Source organism: Rissa tridactyla, chromosome 21, assembly GCF_028500815.1.
Source record: "Rissa tridactyla isolate bRisTri1 chromosome 21, bRisTri1.patW.cur.20221130, whole genome shotgun sequence".
NCBI classification, from domain to species: Eukaryota; Metazoa; Chordata; class Aves; order Charadriiformes; family Laridae; genus Rissa; species Rissa tridactyla.
The window spans coordinates 220,505-241,634 of NC_071486.1; the positions used below are offsets into that span (position 1 = coordinate 220,505).

At 58.6% G+C, this 21,130-nt stretch overlaps 1 protein-coding gene across 1 annotated transcript; it reads right to left on the reverse strand.

Annotated features, from left to right (window-relative positions):
• Window positions 1–118: 118 nt before the first annotated feature.
• On the reverse strand, window positions 119–20,761 carry ARL8A (ADP ribosylation factor like GTPase 8A). The gene is made up of 7 exons (XM_054181391.1): window positions 20,428–20,761; window positions 7,063–7,143; window positions 6,209–6,282; window positions 4,429–4,522; window positions 3,214–3,281; window positions 2,142–2,212; window positions 119–2,005 (listed from the first exon to the last, which is right to left on the reverse strand). The coding sequence occupies exons 1-7, from the start codon at window positions 20,548–20,550 to the stop codon at window positions 1,956–1,958; spliced, it is 561 nt and encodes a 186-aa protein (XP_054037366.1). The 5' UTR covers window positions 20,551–20,761; the 3' UTR covers window positions 119–1,955.
• Between the last annotated feature and the right edge of the window lie 369 nt (window positions 20,762–21,130).

Below are 21,130 nucleotides of genomic sequence, written 5' to 3' on the forward strand. Positions count from 1 at the left end.
CGACCGTGCGGGTGTCTGGTGCTGCCTGGGGGACAGGGACCCTCGCCCTGCGCTCAGCAGCGAGGGGGGACGGAGAGCAGCGACGGCGAGGAAGTAACGCGAATGCAACCACACCCCCCAACGCAAAATTGTTAATTTATTATTATTAGGAGGCAAAAAAATTGTACAGTTACAAGAATCATTTACCAACAGAGGTCATATCTGAGCCAAAATATCTCTTAAAAAAAAAAGGGGGGTGGGGGGTGACAACACTTTACAATTCATTAAATTAAAAAAAAAAAAAGAAAGAAAAAAAAAAAAGAAAAAGGAAACCTCTCTTTGTGCAATTCTGCAAAAACAAGAACAGAAGAGAAATCCCGGCCTCACCGCCCCGGAGCCGAGCAGGGGAAATGGCAGCGAGAGGTGCCCCCCGCAGCCCCCGCCCCAGGGCCGCCACCGCCCTCTCCCCCGGCCCTGAGCCGGGGACAGGCAGCTGCCTCCCCGCTGCGCTGCTGACCCGACCCCACTATGCCCTCACTCTCCCGATGCCAGCACGTCCCCCCCAGCCCTGCTAAGTCCCCCCAGACTGGCCCCAAACAACCTGGCCAGGCCCCGAGGCTGCACCTGCAGAGACCCAACAACTCATCACACAGCACAGATGGGCACAGCCTTCCTGACCCCCCCCAAAATTTCCTCTCACCCTCTCCCCACCTGCAGAGAAGGACCCAACCGTGCGCGCCCCCAGTCCCGCCACCCCTGCCCCACTGCCCCCCTGTTCCCCCCCAGCCAGGGCAGCAGAGCTGGGGTCCAGCGTGGGGAGCAGGGCATGGGGAGCAGGGCACACAGAGCACCCCCCGCCTCCGAAGGGCAGAGCTGCGGGGCCACAGGGGCTCTCATGGTCCCCCACACGTCTCCATGTGTCCCTCCCTCCCTGACACCCCCACGCAATGTCCTCGGCCGGGGCAGAGCCAGCAGCCCCCAGCCAGGTGCAGGCGATGCCTTTTGGCACATGGGGAGCCAGCGCAGCCCCCCTGCGAGGCTACGTGGGGCCAAACTTCTCTGGGGGTAGCTGGGGCAGGGAGGGGGCAGGAGCCAGCCCACCATGCCCCGTGGGGGCTGCTGGCATCGCTGCTTCCCCGCCCCTGCAGTGGCACCGGCCCCTCGGATCGCCACCCCAGCGCAGCAGGGCAGCAGCACTGGGCAGCGGAGCAGGATCCAGCCCAGGTGCGGGGGCCTGGGGGGGCCATGGGGCAGCGGGACAAGTGGCCCAGGGCAGTGAGGAGGGATCGGGGCAGTGCCACGGCAGCTGGAGGCAATGGAGGGCAGGCTGATGGCAGCGGGTCATGACTAATCCCTGTCCCCCCGAAAGGGTGAGGAGCCCAGGGGGGTGGCATCGCCTCCCCCTCACACCCTGCCCATGGGGCCAAAGCCCAAGGAAGGGTGAGGTGGGCATGCTCCCGACACCCCCAGGATGCTCCCTGCCCGGGGGTACAGGCAGGACACCCGGGGAAGGGATGAGGGAGCCCCAGGGGACCTGCCTGCAGCCTGGCACAGCCCCATCCCCGAGGGGCTGCCTTTTGCCACCACCCTCATCTTCCTCCCAGCGCTGGCCCTTGGCCAGCCTCGGGGAGCCCACAGCCTTCCTACCGCTCACAGGGCCCAGTTTAGTAACAGCGCTATCGCTTAAATTAAAAAATTAAAATATATATACATATATATATATATACTGTATACACAGACAACAACAGAACAGTGCCAAAATGGAAGAGACAGAGAGAGGAGAAGAGAGGGGAGGAGGGCAGAGTCAGACATTTTCTTTACAATAAAAACAAGGGCTCCACCTCAATGCGAGCGGAGTCTGGGGTCCCCTAAAAATACCCATCTAGAGAGAGAGCTGGAGGGACAGAGCAGGAAAAAGAAGGGGCATGGGCTTGTACAATGGCATCTTCCCGATCCAGGCCGTGGTCCGCAGGATCTCAGCTTCTCCTAGACTTCGAGTGCTGGATAAGCCACTGTAGGGTGATGTCTGTGAAGACAAGGGGACACTAACAGCCTCTCCCTCTGGCCGTCTCCCCCTCCTGTACTTGGGCAAACAGCCTGGGCAAGGGCTGCCCCCGCCACCGCCGCACCCCGAGCCCCACACTGGAGCCGCCGGCACTCACCAATGTTGTCCTTTTCTTTGCAGGAGATGGAGTAGCAACAAATCTCTCGGTCCTGGATGGCGGAGAGGTTCCTGCAGGAGAGAAGCAAGCTCTGGCTGTAGACCCCTGGCGCTGCATGTTGGCGGCGATGGGAGACGCCTCCCGGCAGCCTTTTTTGAGGGTCCCTTTGGAGGCCAACTCCAAGACAGGAGACACTCTGCAGGGCCAACGTCTCCCCCTGCTCCTGGGGACCTACATGTGGGTCGGGCAAGGACACCAGCGCACCGTGCCCATGACCGATGGACATGCGCCGTCTGTGAGGGCGACACGATGGGGCAGGAGGGACCCGACCCCAAGGAGAGCGGGCCCATGAAATCACACAGCTTCCTTGCGTGGCCCCGCGGCGAGACGGGGCAGGGAGGGTTTGGGAGCAGCACAGGGCTGTCAGCACGGGAGCTGCACAGGTGCCCACCGGGAGATCCCGGGGGCCAGCTGTGGGGGAGCAGAGAGGCTGCAAGTCAGCGCAGCGTCCCAGTCCTCTGGCTGCAGTGGAGGGGATCGCCCCCAGCAGCGTGGAGGTGGGCAGGAGGCAGCATCGGCTGCGAGGAGGCCGCACATCGGCACGGCAAAGGGTGGCAAAGTAAGGGAGAGAGCCATGGTGGTGTCACCCGCTGGAGCAGGATCCGACCTCCAAGCAGTGAGGGCTGCCTGGGGCACAGCCGCTCTCGAGAGGGTGACGGGAGCAGCACCCACACGGAACCCAGCTCCACCGCTGAGCGCTGCACTGTGCCGGGCTGTGCCGGGCCCCAACGCCACCGTGTGGCACACAGGACCCAGCCCTGGCACTGGCGGCCGTGACTCCCAGCTCCTCCCCGTCCCCACTAACATCACCTCTGCCACCGCTGCCTCAGGATGTCCCCAGCCACCTGTCTCTGCCAGGCCACCCCAGGCACCGTGACGCCACCCCCAGCTGGGGAAGGACTAGTGGGCAGAGCATGGCAGGGTGACCATGCCGGCGGGGACATGGCAGGAACAGCGGGGCCACACTGTGTCACAGCCCCACCGCGGCCAGCTGGGCCAGCAGCACACTTACATCTTCTCAATGAGCTCCTTCTCATCCAAGGCACCGGGCAGGTCTCGCTTGTTCCCCAGGACTAGGACCTGCAGGAAAAGGGGAGAGTGGACACCTGAAGCTCCCGGCCACCAGAAGGGAACCTGGTTCTGCCAACCAGAAGCGGACCCTACTTTTGATGCAGGACAGCCTTGGCCACTTCACCAGGGTGTGCCCGGACTAAGAAAATCCCTTCAGTGAGCAGAGCACTTCAATTAACAGCATCTCCTGTGTACTCTCTAGTGAGAAGCTGGCCCCACAGCTCATCCTCCCTGAAGGGCACCAGCATCTCTCCTGCTATCCAGAACGTTCTCCCAGGAGCTTCTTGCTGTCTTTGAGCAAAAAAAAAGCGAGATGCAGATGCTGTGCAGAACCCGCTCTCTGCAGGCAGCCAGCCCAAAAAAGCAACGGCTGTTTGCACCATGCACTGATCTCTCCTTACTTCAAGGCTCTTCACATCCACAAAGGCATCCTCAGACTATGCAAGGGAAAATAATCACCCGGCAGGACTCGTTCGTCCCTCCGGAGTGTGCCACGCGACTGTCATCTGACAAGGACAGCACTGAGGCTGCGGCCGCCTGCCTGGGGTGAGCCGGGGCCTTTGCAGCAGCACGGTAACGCAGCATCCTCCAATTTAAATTTGCAGACTTGTTCTCAAAAAAGAGCACTCGGAAAGGCTGCAAATGCAGCGTGTTATGTTGGGAGCTTAATTTAGTTGGCCACAAACGTTTGGGATCTGAGCAAGATCCCCGATTAGCTCTTTTCAAAGGGTGACGATTTTGGATGCTCCGTAAGCACCCCACCCCGGCACATGCAGCACACCCCGCGTCACCGCCACAACCCACCTCCTGCAGATGCCACAGCCCAGCAGCCGGTCTCCTAGGAGACGAGACCTTAATGTCCCGCCACAAATAAGGTGCAAATTCACGTGAGAAGACAGATCTCACACATCGGGGGGGATTTTCAGTCTCTTCTACAGCTCCCTTCCCTCCTGGCTGGCCCAGCCCTGGGCTAGAAAGCGTCATTGCCCCAGCTCCCGCAGGAATGCAGGGGAGAAGGAGATCCCCCCACAGGAAGGGATCCACCACCTCGAATCTGCTCTGCAAGACGCAAGCCCCTCGCCGCAAACCCTGGCAGCCGGCAGCCTGGGGACCGTGAGTGGCTGCCGGGGGGACACCTATCCAGGCAGCAGCTCACCGGGATGCCCTGGAGCTGCGGCTTGTCGAGCAGGTTGTGCAGTTCATTCTTGGAGGCCTCTATCTTCTCCTGGTCAGCGGCGTCCACCATGTACCTGCAAGGGAAGGGACATCCCTGAGTGCAGGCACTGAGGTCCCCGCACCCTGGTGCTGTGCTGAGGTCCGTGCCACCACCAAACCTTGCTCGCGCAGCAGCTGCATCACCCCCTCCAGCTGCCAGGCCAGTCCATGGAGGTGATGGATAATGGGATCCTTCCCCCAGGACCCCTCTTCCCAAGAAAGGCTGTGGGGCTGATAGCCCCTCGTGTCTCCCAGGGATGTGGGGGACCTCCCTGTCCCCATCCCCACAGGGGTCCGCTCTGTTTATAGCGGAGACATGGTGGGCAGGGAGAGTCCAGGCACTGCCTGGAAAGAAGAAGCTGCAAAACACACATTGTCCTCAAGCACCCAAGTAAGGCTCGTCACAGAATCACAGAGTGGTAGGAGCTGGAAGGGACCTTTGGAGATCATCTAGTCCAACCCCCTGCCAATGCACATTCACTTTTGTCTGCACGTGGCAGCTCCTTACGGAGACACCCAGAACAGAGGACAACAAGAGAAGAGAAGACGAGCTGATGATGGAGAAGAGATGTCGACCTGAGATCCTGGCAGGGGGAAGGACCTGCTCGTCCTCTCTATGGGAGCAGTCCTGGGCACGGGGCATGGAGCAAAGGGCCCTTGAAGCCTGCAGTCAGCAATGCTTGCTCTGAGCAGACGGGGGAGATTTAGGGAAGGATTTAGATCTTATGGGTGGACACCCGTCTGGCAAAGGACATAAGTGAAGCCAAAACTGGGGAGAGGAACTGATCAAACTACCCTTTATTTTAAAGAGCAAGAAGCTGGGAGAGAAGTGAGAAACACCATCGAGCTTCATCAGGCCTTGTGGGGTTTATTAAATATAGGAAAAGGGCCTTTAGCTATGGAAGCGCTGAACACAGGAAAATCTGTATGGCTGTACTGAGAGGGAGAGGGAAAAACACCACCCAGACACTGCCACGAGCCTTCGGCACGCTGAACGGGGTGGGAGGGCTGAAGGCAAAATAAAAGGGATGTGATGGAGCTTGAGGCAAGGAAGGCAGACTGGACCATGACCTGGACGGCCACAGGTCCTTTCGTTTCCTCTCAGCCAGAGGAGGAAACTTTGGAAAAGTCATGAAATTATGGAAGTAAATACGGAGTGAAAAAAACGGCATTTTTTAATTTCCAGCAAAGCTCACTGTAATAAAAAGTGTCAAGGACAGGTCCCAACATGGTGAGAATCATCAAGGGCAGGACCAGACACTGCTGTCCCAATAAGAAGGACAAGTGGTCCCTCACTCCTCCTCACCTACCGTTGAGAAAGGCAGTACACAAACCCAGCCCTCCAAAATCGCAGGCATTGTCAGTTGGTGAAGATCACATAAATCTGATTTTCATTGGGTTTAAGCAACACCGATGTGGTCTTCTAGGGTTAACTCTTGTCCCTAGGAGCAGGCAGCCTGCTTCCCATGAGCATCTTGCCAGTCTCATCCCCAGCCTGGACTGCGCTTACTGCGATGTTTGCAAGCAGGGGACGTGCGGGGACACTCAAGAGACTTGCTGACAGTCAGCAGCGGGTGTTGCAGCAAAGGCACTGGCAGCTTCCCCGGCTCAGCCTTGCCCTGCACCCTTGTGTGGGGCGATGGGACTGTGCCCCCACCTGATGGCAGGGCTCAGCGCCGGCGCGTGGGTGACGGGGCTCTTGGCTCCCAAGGGATACTCACACAATGGCACTCACTCCACGGCAGTACCGCTCCCACATGCTGCGAAACCGTGGCTGGCCACCGATGTCCCAGAGCTGTGACAGGGAGAAGGCAGCGTTACTCCACTGTCCTGTCCGTGACCCTTCCCCACGCGGCCACCTGGCCAGAGCACCTGGCATGCACCAAATCCACCCCCATCCCCTCCTCTTCGGCTCAAATCTAAGGAGGAGGCTCGTGACTCAATGAAGAAAGGAGACATCTCAGGAAGGGCAGCTGGAGGGTGTTGAACACCTCCTGCGATGCGCTCTGCTGGCCCAAGCTGGGGGGCTTCTCCCCATACCCACCGCAACTCCTGGCCTTTCACTGGCGCACCTGCCATTTCCAAACACTCAGCATGCTCTCAGAAACTTTTCTGCAGCAGGCAGAGATACAAAATCAGCTTTTCAAGCCCATCCCACTGCTACTTCCCAGTTCAACCCGGGGCTCTTGAAAGATCCAGACGAGGTAGAACTGTAGAACTCTCCTCTCCCTTTGCTCTTGAGGCAGAGACCACCACTGCAAGCCACCACCTGTTTTTCCTGGCGCTCCCACCTTCAGCAAGGTGACCATATCCATAAGTCCCCGCCAGCAAGCCAGAGGTATAAGAAAACTTCCAGCTTTGCAGCCTGGACTGGCCCTTACTGCAGAGGTCTCTGGATCTCCTACATCCCTTCCACACATCTGGTGGGTACCTGCAGAAACCTAACAAGGCAGATCTTCCCAACTGCAGCTGGCTCTGCTGACATCTTTCAACCTCCAGCAGAAGTCCCACCAGTTTCCCTTCACCCCACCTTTCATCCCAAGAGCACACACCGGCGAGAACATCTGCACCTTACCTTTATGGTAACGTTCCCCTTGGTGATCTTCCTCATGTTAAAGCCCACCGTCGGGATCATGTCTTCGTTGAACTGTCCTGACTGCAAGGAACAAGGTGAAACAGCGTTAGGAGGCACGGGAACCCACCAGCCTGCGCTGAGCAGGGCAGCGAGGCTGACAGCCTGCCCAGAAATGACCCCAAACGCTCTGCCAACCCTGCAGCAGGCACAGCGCAACCCTCCTCCTCGTCCACACCAGGAGTAAAATTAGAGCCAAGGAGGCAAAACGCCTACAGGAGGGAAATCCTGCTGCAGCTGCTGCTGTTACATAGGGTGCAGGGCGCCCTGGGTGCACCGGAGAAGCCCCCCACCCCGCAGTGAGCTGCCACCCCCAGCCATGCTGCTGTCTCGGTGGGGTGGCGCAGGCTTGCGCAGCCCAATCCTTCCCAGGTGGGGTTCCCAAGCCCTTTGCGGGAGGAGGCAGAGACCTTTGCCTGCTGCGGTGACCTCAGGGCAGCCGTGTCGGGCCCAAACCTCTCCTGCAAAACCCGCCAGCAGCCCCACAAGGACCCAGGGTGCAGGCAGGCGGCCGGGCTTCCCACCAGGGGAGCCAGCTCCTGCACCAGCTCCTTTCCGGCCACGAGTCCTGGGGGCTCTGGCACGTTTCCTGCTTCGGATCATTTACGGCCCAGCCCAAACCAGACTGACTTCTGCTTTCCTGCAAGCCTGCTGCCTATCTACACCCTGCCCGTGCATGAGGGCTGGGTGACATGGGGGAAAGCAAAAGGTCCCCTCTCCCCCTCCCCAGGAGCTGCCACCACGTGCCACCACGTGTCCTCTGGCAGCACAGCTCTGACCCATGTCAGGCATGAAATGCATGAAATCACCGCAGATTTGCAGCATCCCAGTGCCGCTGTGAAACTAGGTTAGTCTTGTCAGAGCGGTGAGCAGGAACAGCCCCTCTGCCACCGCGGGGGGATGCCGGCTCACCAGCCCACTTGCCCGGCACCACACTGGAGGGACAGGATGGCACTGGTCTGTTAAAGCCCACCCCACCTTCCACTTTGCTGCTCAGATCCCAACTCCGTGAGATGGTCCTGGGCTGAGCAGCACAGAGGGATGCTCCAGGCAGCCCCAGCAGCATCCCTGGGGCAGGAGGCAGGAGCTGCCACAACCCTCTGCCTCGAGCAGCCTCCTGCCTGGCGGCCTCACTGGTACTCAAAACAGGATAATGTTCTTTGCTTTTAAAACACATCCCTGTGGAAGGCCCTGCTTGCAGGATGCCAGGGAAGCCGATGGGAAGAGGGCTTGATAACCAGAATAACACATCGCTGGGGCTTTTGGCCATTATTGCCAGAAACCAGCAGGAACCACCAACCACAGCCAAACTCATCCCAGCAGCTCTTTACTGGCTTAAAATCTCGGTTTCTCTAGGACTTTTCTGGGTTTTCTTTCAGTTAACACAAACCTCAAAAAGGGAAGACAATTTATGCCATTTTCTGATAAGGAGAATTTTGTGCCTTGTTGAGCCAATGGCTCCTCCAGACCCACCACATCAGCGAGTCCCCAGGGTTTTCCTGACCTCTTCCAACGGTTCTGCAACATGCATTGCTTCCCTATTTCATTTCCCTTTTGCGTTCATCAGCAAAGCCCAGCAGCCGAGGGGTCACAGAGCACCCAGAAACCACGCCAGGGACTGGCGGGGAAGGGCATGGGGGGAGAGGAGGGGAAGCAGACAGGAATCCCTCTACCACGGGCCGCCACGAGGAATGTCTCCTGCGGACTGAAGTTCAACACACAATTTGGCTTTATGGACCAGGTTTTAAGAAATTATCAGGCTTTGATCAGAAGACAAAGAGAGCAATTGCTGAAGAGGTCTCGGAAGCTGCAGGCCACCTCCACTGGGGATCCCAGACCAGATCACGGGAACTGCTGGCTGTGTGAAAGCCACCTGAGACACGGTTCAGGTGTGATGGCACTTCTTCTAGGAAAGGATGGCCTGCAGGAGCCAGGAGTCACCTCTGCTTTCCTCCACCAGAGATGGGAGCAAGCACACCTCTGCGAGCAAAGCACGGCCTTGCGCCCTGACCCAAATCCTTCCTGCACCGCGGTGCCTGCCTCCGTGCGGCCCATGGCCAAGGGGCCACGACAAACCCACATGTGCTGTCCAAAAAAGGACGGGCTGCGAATGTTACATGTTGTGGTCCAGGATGGCTGGCATGTGGTCCCTGCTGTCCTGGCTCCCACGGCAGCATCTTCAATGTGCTGCCAACGCGTTCAGCTCCTTCTGCATCGGCTGCTCTCTGAAATCAACTTTGAATGGTGGAAACATGATGCCCCCTCTTCCCTCTCCAACCGCCCTAGATGCTGACGCCTCCGGCACATCTTCAGCTACCAGCCATCTGCAGCTCCACTGCCAGGGAGAGGGGAGACCAGCCCAGCTGCAGGCATGCAAAAGCTTCGCCGGACACATCTTTTGCCCAAATTTTGGTTATGGCATGGACACAGCAACCGCACTGACCCTGGAGATAAGGCCCAGCCGCACCGATCACTTGGGAATCCTTGCAGGCAAGATGGATTTTGTGTCTACAACGGGTTGTTCAGGTATTAACAGGCTCCAGTTCATCGCTGGTTTTGACAGGGCCCCCTCCGCACCCTGGCAAGACCACCCTGTCCCAGTGCCCTGGCTGGAAGACAAATGCCCAGCCCTACCACTTTCCAGCTGGAAAAGGCGGCCAGGATCCAGCTTTTTGCAGGGGCGAGCGGTGCCCCCAGCTCATTCCGAGCCCCATCCTCTGCCACATGCACGTGGACACCATGTCACCTGTCACTTCAGCCATTGTCCCAGGATGTCGGCTGGCTGGCACACGCAAAGAACCTCAGCCTCCACGCCGCATCCACCAGCTCTGGTAGGCAGCATGCCGGGCCGAGGTGACCAGGCCCTGCTCCTCACCATGGCCAGGCAGTTGTTACCCTCCCCCAGCACAGGATGACGCTGCTTTGATGCGACCTGCTCTCTATAAATCACCACTGCCTGTTTTGCAGACCCATATCACCAGGTGCTTACAGCAAGCCATTCCTCAGGGACCAGAGATGGCAGCACCGAAAGCCTGGCCCCTGGTCATCCAAAGTCATGTCTCCACCAGAACATGGTCCTCTGTGGGACAAAGGCAGATGCGCAAAGTGCCCTTGGTTGGAGGGCTCCCACCAGCGCCTGGATCGTCCCCCGAAACCACCCAGCCTCGTGCTCCTGCAGGCATCTCCCGCTGCGTGGCACAGCGCCGAGTCCCTCCCGAACCCTGTCCGAGCTCCAACCCAGAGAGAAATGCCTGGAACCTCCCCGACCAGCTTCGTGCATGGCGCAGGGTGGGAGCGTCGGGCAGCCAAGAGCTTCGCTCGCAAAGTTGCTGCTCTTCCAGGAGCTCTTCTCCAAAACGGTTTAAAAAGATCAGCCCCACTGCACAGGCTCGCTCCGGCCCCCCCAGCACGACTCATGTCGCCAAGCCGAGCTGTCAGAGCCCCACAGACAGACACTTGACTCCGAGTACCCCATTCGGATGGGAAAATGGCAAATTCCAGCCAAGCCCTTGCAATGTTTCTTCGACAGCAGGTCTTACAACTCTTTGGGGCTCTGAGCAACGCAGGGCACCTACAGCATGGAGCCCCTTGTCCCCCTGCAGAAAACACCAGAGGAGACAGAGCTGTCCCCGAGCGCAGCACAACCCAGGGAACCCACAGACCTGAGAAGGGGGGCTGCCACCCAGAGCCGGGCAGGATGGAGCTAGCCCAGGGCCAGCAGCAAGAAGGAAGAGCCCCACAGGTCTGAGAATGAGATAATCCTGACTTTTGCCCCAAATCCTCAGCACGCTTTGGTTTCAAAACCTCTGTGCAGAGGGATCATGCTGAAGGGATCCGTGTCAGCTGGACACCACCGCCGTGGGCAGGTCAGCAGCCTGAGCTGGGCAAGCATGGCGCTGTGGGACAGGGATGGGCGCGCACCCCTCCACCCCAAAGCAGACGGTCTCACCACCACCACCTGCAATTAACATTCACGGTCTGGCTCTGCAGCACCCCTCAGCTTGGAAATTCAACACTTCAAGCTTTCAGCACGGTGGAAAACCCACAGGCTCCTCCTGGCCGTGCTCCCAGTGATGCTACCGCAGCTGAAACAGGCTGTGCTGCCCTCCTGACCCCACGGGCCCTATCTCCAGGCCACTCTGATCTTGAGAGCAAAAATGGGATCCGGGGACAAGCCTGCAGACGGCAGACAGGCCATACACCAGCTGACCCTGCAGCCCAGGTGATGCCGGCGTGACTGACACTGCCAGTAAGCCCATGGGAGCCGGAAAGATGATGTTATCCAGGACAGATTCATACCACTTTTTTTTTTTTTTAGAGCATGGTGTCACTGAAGCTCAATTTCTTTCATAAAAGTGAGGTTTCTCAGATGAAAGGGAAAATCCTTGGGCTGCTTTCGCTTCTTCGGCGCTGTACCACAGCCCGAAACACACTGGACATCAGTGCTGAGGCTGTGCTGGCCCGACACCCTGTGTGAGGCAGAGGCACAGACACATCGGAAATACTCCCAGCAGCTCCCCGGGGACATGCAGTGTAGCTCTCGTCTCCCAGGTGGAGAAGGGATCTCTGTACAAGAGCTGCAGCAACGTTTGCTCCCACCTTTGTGCAGACCGACCCCACAACTGCCTACAAATTCATTAGCGGTTGCTCTCGTTCAGGTGTGTCTGTAATGAGGCAACATCTGGGCGGAGGGACAGAGGTGGTAGCCACACAAAGTGCTGGTGGCTCTAGAGTGACCACCTGCTGCTGGCTCAGGCTTTGGGGTGCTGGATGCGCACAGCCCCCGCCGGCGTCAGCACCAATTGATGGCAGCAAGGGTCTGTTATAGAAACTCTGGAGAGAACCAAAAGCCTCTGGATGCTAGCAAGGCACTAAAAAGGTCCCCTCCTGAGAGCTCGGGGAACAACGTGGTTCAGGACCCAAGCAGAGCCTCTCTGCACCGGGCATCCCAAGCCCACTCTGCAACACAGGGGCAGCAGGCAATGCCTTCAGAGGACTCCAGATCCTCTGGGACAAGGCGAAGGTCGCAGCTTTGCCCTTAGCATTGTCCTCTTGAAGGAAACAGAAGCGGCCTGTCTGCTATTCAGTGCGCATCTCCAAACACGAGGGACCCACACAAGCTGGCTGCGTGGTACCTGCACCCTTGGTTCTGGCTACCCAGCCCCATGGATGGCCCCAGCAATGGAACCTTGAAGACACGGTGTTCAATCCATCCCCGACCCATAATGTTTCCATGCCCCTGCTGTCACTGCCAACATCCATCTGCCTCCTCCACACAGTCCAACCCAGCTTATACAAACTCGGCACTGGGGCAGCTTGGCCCAACTCTTGTTTCTGAGGTTGTTCAGTCTCCCTTGGTCTTCTACCGAACAACAACGCTCAGGCTGTCCCCTCATCAATCATTGCTCTGGCTTCTTGGAGACCTCCAGCCATTGCCCTGCTCTCAACTGGATCTTCTCCCATCCCTTCCTCCCCCAGGCACAGTGTCCCAAACCAGCCGTGATGTCCCAGCCAAGGCAGGGGCCGCCAGCAGCAGGGCTGGGGGTGTTTGCGCCTTCCAGCACGCTTGAGGTCCTTGAGGGCACAGCGCTACCAGTAGCTGTGCCACAGGCCTGCAGCCCACCCAGGACACAGGTCACACCTCATGAAGACAAAGCCTTGTGCTCTCCTTCCTGAGCTGGGTTTAATCAAGGGTAAGCTGCGGGGAATCTCCAAGATGAGGTAATTTTTAAGTTATGTGATAAAAAGCTCAACTGCACAGACACAAAGGGGCACAGAGAGGCAAGAACAGGCGGACAAATCCAAAAGAACCCTGGTCCAGCTGCTCTCAGGGCAGGAGAGCCACAGCAGGTTCCTCTCCTGTGGACACAACGGCAGGTGGGGAACCCAAAGTACAGCAGGGGAGAAGCACCCTGGCATTGCACAAGATTCTTCTGGGATGTCTGTGGGAACAAACATGGGAAAACAGAGGGATAAGGGGATCAAAAGGGTCACCAGGTTGCTGGTCAGTATGTTTGTCTGGCCATGCCTCATGCTCAGCCAGCGCAGTCTGTCCTGTCTTATCAAACTGCGTTTCCAGCTATTTCCCTGGGTAGGGGCCTCTGTCTTCTGTGTGCATGTGTGCGTTTGGGGGTCTGAGCACCAGCGGCTGGTCTCCAAACTGGGGTTCAGAGGCCACTTGCCCTTGGTGCAGCAACCGGAGAGAGCACAGGTGAGCGTGCAGTCACTGTGGAGCAGGCAGAGGGGCACGGAGCCAGAAGGTGGGCGTCCCTGGGGGCAAGACCATGCGAGAAGGTGGCTGTTGGAGGAACCAGGGGTGCAGAACCGCGGGGTCTGAGGGTCAACTGAGAGATATACGTGTGTGTGTATGTGTTATGGCTGGCGGCCACCGCTAAAACTGAATCTAAGTGAAACTATTACTTTCTTCAAGGCTGTAAAGATGAGACCAAAGTGAATATTTAAGCTGTGCCCATAGAAACCAACTCTTCCACCTGATGAAGCTGCTGCTCCTGAGAAGCAGAGTTAACTAGGAAAGAAAATCTGCACAATGGTATTAATTAAAAAGCAGGAGTAATGAAGCCCAGAGCTAGAGCAACGTTGACACATTCTCCACTTTTAGAGGAAATGAGGAATGCATTTGTTTTTTCCATTGGAAAAAAAAAACACAGAACAAGTAAAACAGAAAACCAAGCAGTGAGTGCAGGCTGTGGAAACAGGAGAAAGCTGAGGACAAGGACACACCTCTCATGAGGCTGTAGCTGGTGGAATCTCACTACCAGGCCCGAGAATACAGGAGGTTGCTCCTTGGCCATCTGTCCACAGCTCTGACCCTGCACAGCCATCAGCTCCCAATGCACGTGTTGTTTGTCCCTCTATGGCAGTGAGCACCCATCAGGCACAGGCACCACTTTTTGGTCTCATCCCTGACCTGACTGACCATTCCCACCAGGTCCTCAGGCAGCGGCTCCTCCCTCAGACCTCTGCAAAACTCATGAGGACATGGAGTCCCACCGCATCTTCTCAAGCACCACCTGGCTTCACCGCAGGGGTAAAGGCTGATCACTGAAGGGTTAACAAAATGGTGATACATCCACAGGGGACCTCTCAGGCGAGGGGCACCAGAGCAGAGACCAGCAGTTGCTATAAGGACCAGGCAGAGAAATAAAGCCACCACTGAGCTCACCGCAGCCTGGCAGTCCGTGGTTCTTCAAAGCTGGATCAATCTCCAAGGCTGCCCTGCTTTGAAAGACCAGAGATGTCCAACCCAGGCTGCTCAAGGTTCACGCTACCCCTTAACTTCACAGTGTTACTGGTGTTTACATTCTTCTAGGGCTGCCTTTCAACTTTGTGCTCTTTAATCAAAATAAAATAAAATAATTACAACACTCCTTAATTAGCAGCTCTTTGCTATGTCCGGGCCTCGGGTGATGCTGAGGGGGGATTCAAGGACTACGCTTGGGTTTTTCAGGACACGCCGGTGCTCTCGCCCAGTGGATGGCACCCATGCCATGGGACACGCATGGCTGGGCAGACACTTCCACAGCCAGCTCACGCCTGGCATCGCACATGCCTGCGCCCAGGAAAGCCCAGATGGGGGCACGGCAGTCCCAAATTCCACCACATGGGTGCAACTTCATGCTGGTGCCTATCAGCCCCAGGATGGCAGAGTCGCTCTTCTCAGCCCTGCCCTGGCAAGGACACTCCAGTGAGCCCTAAGCATGGGTGTCCTCTGCACCAGCGGCAAGTGGCCTCTGAACCCCGGTTTGGAGACCAGTTGCTGGTGCTCAGATGCCCAAACCCACACATGCACACGGGAGATGGAGACCCTTACCCAGGGAAACAGTCAGAAATGCAGATTGATAAAACAGGACAGACAGCGCTGGCTGAGCACAGGGCACGGCCAGACAAAGGTACTGACCAGCAACCTGTGCACATGCAACTGACCCTTTTTATTCCCTTATCCCTCTATTTTCCCATGTTTGTTCCGATAAACAACCCAAAAGTCTTGCGCAATGCCAACGTGCTTCTCCCCTGCTGTACTTTGGGTTCCCCACCATGCCTGTGAGCCGGGACAGGAATGGCTCGGAGACATGCCACAATAGTGTTTTGTTTTTTTCAAGGCAGCCTGAGCACGGCACAGAGTATCCCACCAGGCTCGCTCCCTCTCCCAGCATCCCCAGAGCCCCTCACGGTGCACAGCAGGCCCCACAAACCCTTGTCCTCAACTGGGCAGCAATGCAGCCACGGCTCTTCTGGCCAAACCAGAGTGCAGGCAAGAGCCTGCTGTCCCCGATACACAGGACAATGCTCAGAGCAAGCGGAGTGGCTTTACCCATATGTGCTGCACGGAGCATCTCTGGATTGAACGGCACCGCAGCAAGCTGGGGGCGGGTGCCGAGGATGCCGGGCTGGGTGCCTCCATCCCTGGTGTGTGCATCCAGCCACAGGCCAGATCTAGGAGCACCCAGAGGTGCCAGCTCATGGCTCTGCAACACACTGCTCTTCAGGCCAAGCAGACGGGCTTGTCTGGGGTCCCTTGCCAAGCAGGAGGGAGATGGTGCCACTGCTCGTCTGGATGACCCTCATCAAGCCCTTCAGATCTGCTTACGTTTCTGCTCTGAACTCACACTTAGGCATCACTTGTCCATATTGGGACCAGTGTCCGTGTTGGGACCGGTACTGTTTAACATCTTCATCAGTGACATGGACAGTGGCATCGATGCACCCTCAGCAAGTTTGCCAACGACACCAAGCTGAGTGGTGTGGTTGACGTGCCTGAGGGATGGGATGCCATCCAGAGGAGCCTGGACAGGCTGGAGGAGCGGGGCCACGCGAACCTCATGAGGTCCAACAAGGTCAGTTGCAGGGTCCTGCACCTGGGGTGGGGGCAAACCCTGGTCTCAGCACAGGCTGGGGATGAAGGGATGGTGAGCAGCCCTGAGGAGAAGGACTTGGGGGTTCTGGGTGGGGGGAGAAAGCTGGCCATGAGCTGGCAATGTACACTGGCAGCCCAGAAAGCCCCCTGCAGCCTGGGCTGCACCCCCAGCAGCGTGGGCAGCAGGGCGAGGGGGGGATTCTGCCCCTCTGCTCTGCTCTGGGGAGACCCCCCTGCAGTGCTGCCTCCAGCGCTGGGGCACCAACAGCAGAAGGACACGGAGCTGTTGGAGCGGGGCCGGAGGAGGCCCCGGAGCTGCTGGGAGGGCTGGAGCCCCTCTGCTGTGGGGACAGGCTGAGAGAGCTGGGGGGGTTCAGCCTGGAGAAGAGAAGGCTCCAGGGAGACCTTATAGTGGCCTTTCAGTACTTAAAAGGGGGCTTATAAGACAGATGGAGACCTTTTAGCAGGGCCTGTTGCAATAGGACAAAAAGTAACAGTTTTAAACTAAAAGAAGGTAGATTTGGACTAGATATGAGGAAGACTTTTTTTTACACTGAGGGTGGTGAGACACTGGCCCAGCTTGCCCAGGGAGGTAGGAGATGCCCCATCCCTGGAAACATTCAAGGTCAGGCTGGACAGGGCTCTGAGCAACCTGATCTAGTTGAAGATGTCCCTGCTCATTGCAGGGGGTTGGACCAGTTGGCCTTTAAAGATCCCTTCCAACCCAAACCACTCTATGATTCTATGATCCTGGAAAACACCCACTGTCCATTTTTTCTGGGCTCATGCTGATGGAACATGCAGCAGCAAGGCAAGACTGTGCCCCAGCCACTACTCCTCCTCTTCCAGAAACATGGAGAAGCCCCTCCAAAAAAACTAATGCCTTCTGCACTCTGAACCTCAGGTGCAATGGAAACAGCTGTTGAGGGCCCAGATTCTGCATCTCAAGGCAGAATGACCACCCATCACGAGGACCCACCTCCCGCCCCATCTTGGCACTGCCAGACCCCATGCAAGGGGCATGTCCAGAGCTATTGGGAGAGGCGGGTGCCACACTGACTGGTGAAAATGCATCAGAAGATGATCTCCTTACTTCTCCCTCAGCACCCCCACCAGCATCTCTCTTCTCTACCTCCCCAGCACTCCTTGGAGACCTTGCAAGACCTGGAGATGCCACCTCTGCCCCCAAGCTCAGGCACCCGAGTGCACCCTGCAGAGATGGGGCAGCAGAGGGGGACAGTGGCTGCCCGGGAACAGGTGGGAGCAGGCGCTGAGCTCTGCAGTCCTCCAAGCCACTGGTGGGACGCACCTCCAACGGGATGCACCTCCAATGGCAGCGCTGTTGGAGAGCTGGCCAGCTGCCATGGCATCCATCATCCTACCTGATGCCACTAGGCTGATGTGGTTTCCTCTTGCAGCATTGATTGGAATCACTTTCTAGGTGGAGCTCAAGTGCGGGATGCTGCCCCAGTTCCCCCCACCACACAGATCTGACACCCCGGCACCCAGTCTCTGTGGCTTCGCTCCCTTGGAAGGCTCTCGACCGCAGGTGGAAGACATGCGATGTTGAATCAAAAGCAGCGAACCACTCACTATTTCTAAACATGTCCTGCACTGATGGGTTTTGAGCCCCAGCACCCATTGAGGGGCTTCTGACACCCTCAAGTCTTGCCCTCGTTACCCCCAGACTGGGAAAAAGGCAGCCAAAAGCCCTCCAGCTTCAGGTTAAAACCAAGACCAGGTATGATTCACAGCCTTCCACCCCTCCTTGTATACGGAACTTCAAGCTTCAGCTCCTCACAGCCAAAGAAAGAAAAAACGAGCCCTGAAAAATAAAAACCCCAGCCAGATGACCCAGGAGGAGTCATCCCCCGCAACTGGCTGCCTTCAGCAAAGCCTTAGCCCAGCACGGCCATGGCTCTGGGCTGCTGTAGGAAACCACCCAATCTTTCAGGCAACCGGATTCCAGTTTTCAGCCAGGTGCAGTTAAAAATCCTAGAAGAGGAGGACGGCACCAAGATAGAGCAGCTCCAGCCCCAGCACCCGCACCGCTCTGCAGGCCGGGGAGCATCACCTGCACCTGCGGAGATTTCTTGGGAGATCTCTCCAACAATGTCAAAATCCGATACTTTTCAGTTCAGGTTTTTCCCCTCCCCAAAGCCCAAATCACAGCTATTTCCCCTTCTAACACCCTCATTACATCACCTTAAAGGCAGACAGCTCAAACACTTCTCACGCAGCTCCTGTTGAGCTGGGATTTTCTGCGTGTCATGTTGTTATTTAGCTGTCCCCAACAAGTCCTTATTTACTTATTTACAGGATGTTTTCTCAAAGGTCGGTGCCTCTTTTTTGTGTGCATCTGCCACAAAACCTGAACTTTCCAAATAAATTCACAGACAGAGGCAAAACTGCAGCAGGGACAAAGCTCCTCGCTCAGCACCCTGAGCCTGACCGCCCTGCGAGGCTGTTGAATGCCCCACCACAGACCTCCTGATGCACCAGCAGACCATGAAGCCAGCTTCAGCCCACGCACGGAGAACTTCCCTCGAGAGCTGCTCTACGTCCTGGATGTCACTTTTCCCTCCACCAGCAATACTTTCTAAGCGGAAAGTCTCGGCGCATGGGTCTTGCAGGCGGGGTCTTGCACACAGCAAAATTGCCAGGTATGAAGTGTTTACTTGCGGAAGCAGGACCCACCCACCCCGAAGCCCACTCTGAGCCCCATCTGCTGCAGACATGGATGGGAGAGGAGACGTGGGGATGGAGGAGCCGGGCTGGCAAAAGAGCCATTGCAAGAGGATGAGGACCATCCCCAGTGATTTCCAGCCCTGTGCAGGCAAAACAGCCCAGCATGTTTGCAATAAAGCTCCATCACCCTTTAGAGCTTATCTGGTTATTTAAAAAGGTGCGAAATTACTTTTCCATTTTTAATGCAGCCTGTGTTGCTATTAACAGGCTGGCAGCGTATGGTGGGTCCAGAGCAGGACTAGCCCCCGTGTGGCACTGCCGCGTTCCACCCCGAGATGGGACTGCAAAAAAGAACCATTAACCATGCAAACGGCGGGGACAAAGTCACCCCAAAAAAAGAGTGGTGCTCATGGTCACTGTCCTGGAACCACAAAGCTGCCTGTCCCCTGAGGCTGGCATGGGTCTGCTGGGAGAACCAGCACAAGGCCTGACCACCGAGCGGTGACTCCCAGCAGAAGAGCTCGACAGCAGGAGCTCTATCATCTCTGAGGTGAAAAGCGTTTTGGGGTGTCCTCCCTCTGCCCCTGGGCACTTCAAGAAGGACGTTTTCATCCCTGCATCCCTCGCACCAAGGGAAACCCTCCCAGGGACCACAACTGCAGCACAACAAAGCCTCCAAATTAGCTGCAAAATCACCTTTGAAAGCCCAGCAGCTTCCAGCGCCCCGAGCGAGCAGAAATAACTCCCTTTGCTTTGGAGCCGAGGCACAGAGTGAAGCAATGTGCACAGACCGGGGGGGGCCACAGGGAAAGCAGGACAGCCAGAGGATCCACATCCACCTCCTCCCTGAAACCCCCCAGTGCGACAGCCCAAACCTGCCCCTTCGCTCGCAGTGTCACGTCTGGAGAGGGCGAGAATAACCCAAAAAGCAAGAGGGGAGACTCCAGCCGAGCATCCCCATGGGTGAAACCCCACGCTGGGCCTCGGGATCCAGGGCCCCCAGCTCCTGCTCCGCCGCTGGACCCCGTGGAGGAGGCCAGGGTTGAAGGGTCCCCGGGGCGGGTGTCGCTGCCCTGTTGGGGCACCCACGAAACGCCGCGGCTGGTGGGTGCTGGCCGAGGAAGGGACGGAGGTCGCAAGGCAAAGAACCTCCTACGCCAGCCACCAAGCAAGAAACCTGGTGGCACCGAGCCCGGCAAGGTCCTCTGCAGCAGCAGGGCCCGGCCATGACAAAGCGCCTGCTGCGGCGGGGACGAGGGCAGGAGCTTCCCCTGCCCCCGAGGCCGGGCACCCGCGATGCCGGGCGGCAGCAGCCACCCAGGGGACCGGCGGCGGGCAGCGGCGGAGCCCCGGCCGGGAGGGGCAGGCGGGGGCCGGGATCCTGCCCGCGGCCTGCTCCGCCGGCGGCCCCCGAGCCGCCGCGCTCGCCACCGGGAATGCGGAGAGGAAAGGCCGGGGTTTGCCCGGGCCCTCCCGGTGCTGTCGGACCCGCACCGCACCCGTCAGCCCGCACCCCCCCACCCCCCCGACTGCATTTCTGGGCTGGGGTGCAATAGGGCGGAGCAATTCTGGGGACAACCGGGGGTGCACCGAGGGGGGGTGCCATGGGGGGATGCAGGGAGCCGGGGTTCCGCCCGGGGGTAGGCGCACAGCCGAGCCCCCGCAGCGGGGCCCCAGGGCCGTGCCGGGCGCTGCCGGGGGCTGGTGGGGGCGGGGGGGGGGGGGGGGGGCCAGGCGGCTCTCACCGCGATCACGTTGACGAAGGTGGTCTTGCCCGAGTACTGCAGCCCCACCAGGGTCAGCTCCATCTCCTCCTTCCAGAACAGCGCCCGGAACCAGTCCAGCAGCTTGTTGAAGAGCGCCAGCATGGTGCCGGGCCGGGCCGGGCCGAGCGGGTCCGGGCCGAGTCGAGCGGGGCCGATCGAGGCCGAACCGAGCGAGACCGGGCCGGGCCGATCGAGGCCGAGCGGGTCCGGGCCGATCGAGGCCGATCGTGGCCGATCGAGGCCGGGCCGAGCCGCCGCCGCCGCCCCGGTATTGTCCGCGCGCCGCGCGCCCTCGTGCCGCACCGCCGCGCGCCACCCGCGCGCCCCGGGTGGGGCCCGCGGGCCGCCCACCGCTGCCCCCTGCCGGACGGGAGGACCCACCGCACCAGGCACGGCACCTCCCGCATCGCGGACGCCCTGCACCCCGCACCCCCGGCACCCGGCACAGCCGGCACCCTGCACCCCCAGGACCCTACACCCCCACACCCCGCACCCTGCACCCCCAAGACCCTGCAGCCCCATACCCTGCACCCCCACACCCTGCAACCCCAGCACCCTGCACCCCCACACCCTGCACCCCCAGGACCCTGCACCCCCACACCCTGCAACCCCAGCATCCTGCACCCCCACACCCTGCAACCCCAGGACCCTGCACCCCCAGGACCCTGCAACCCCACACCCT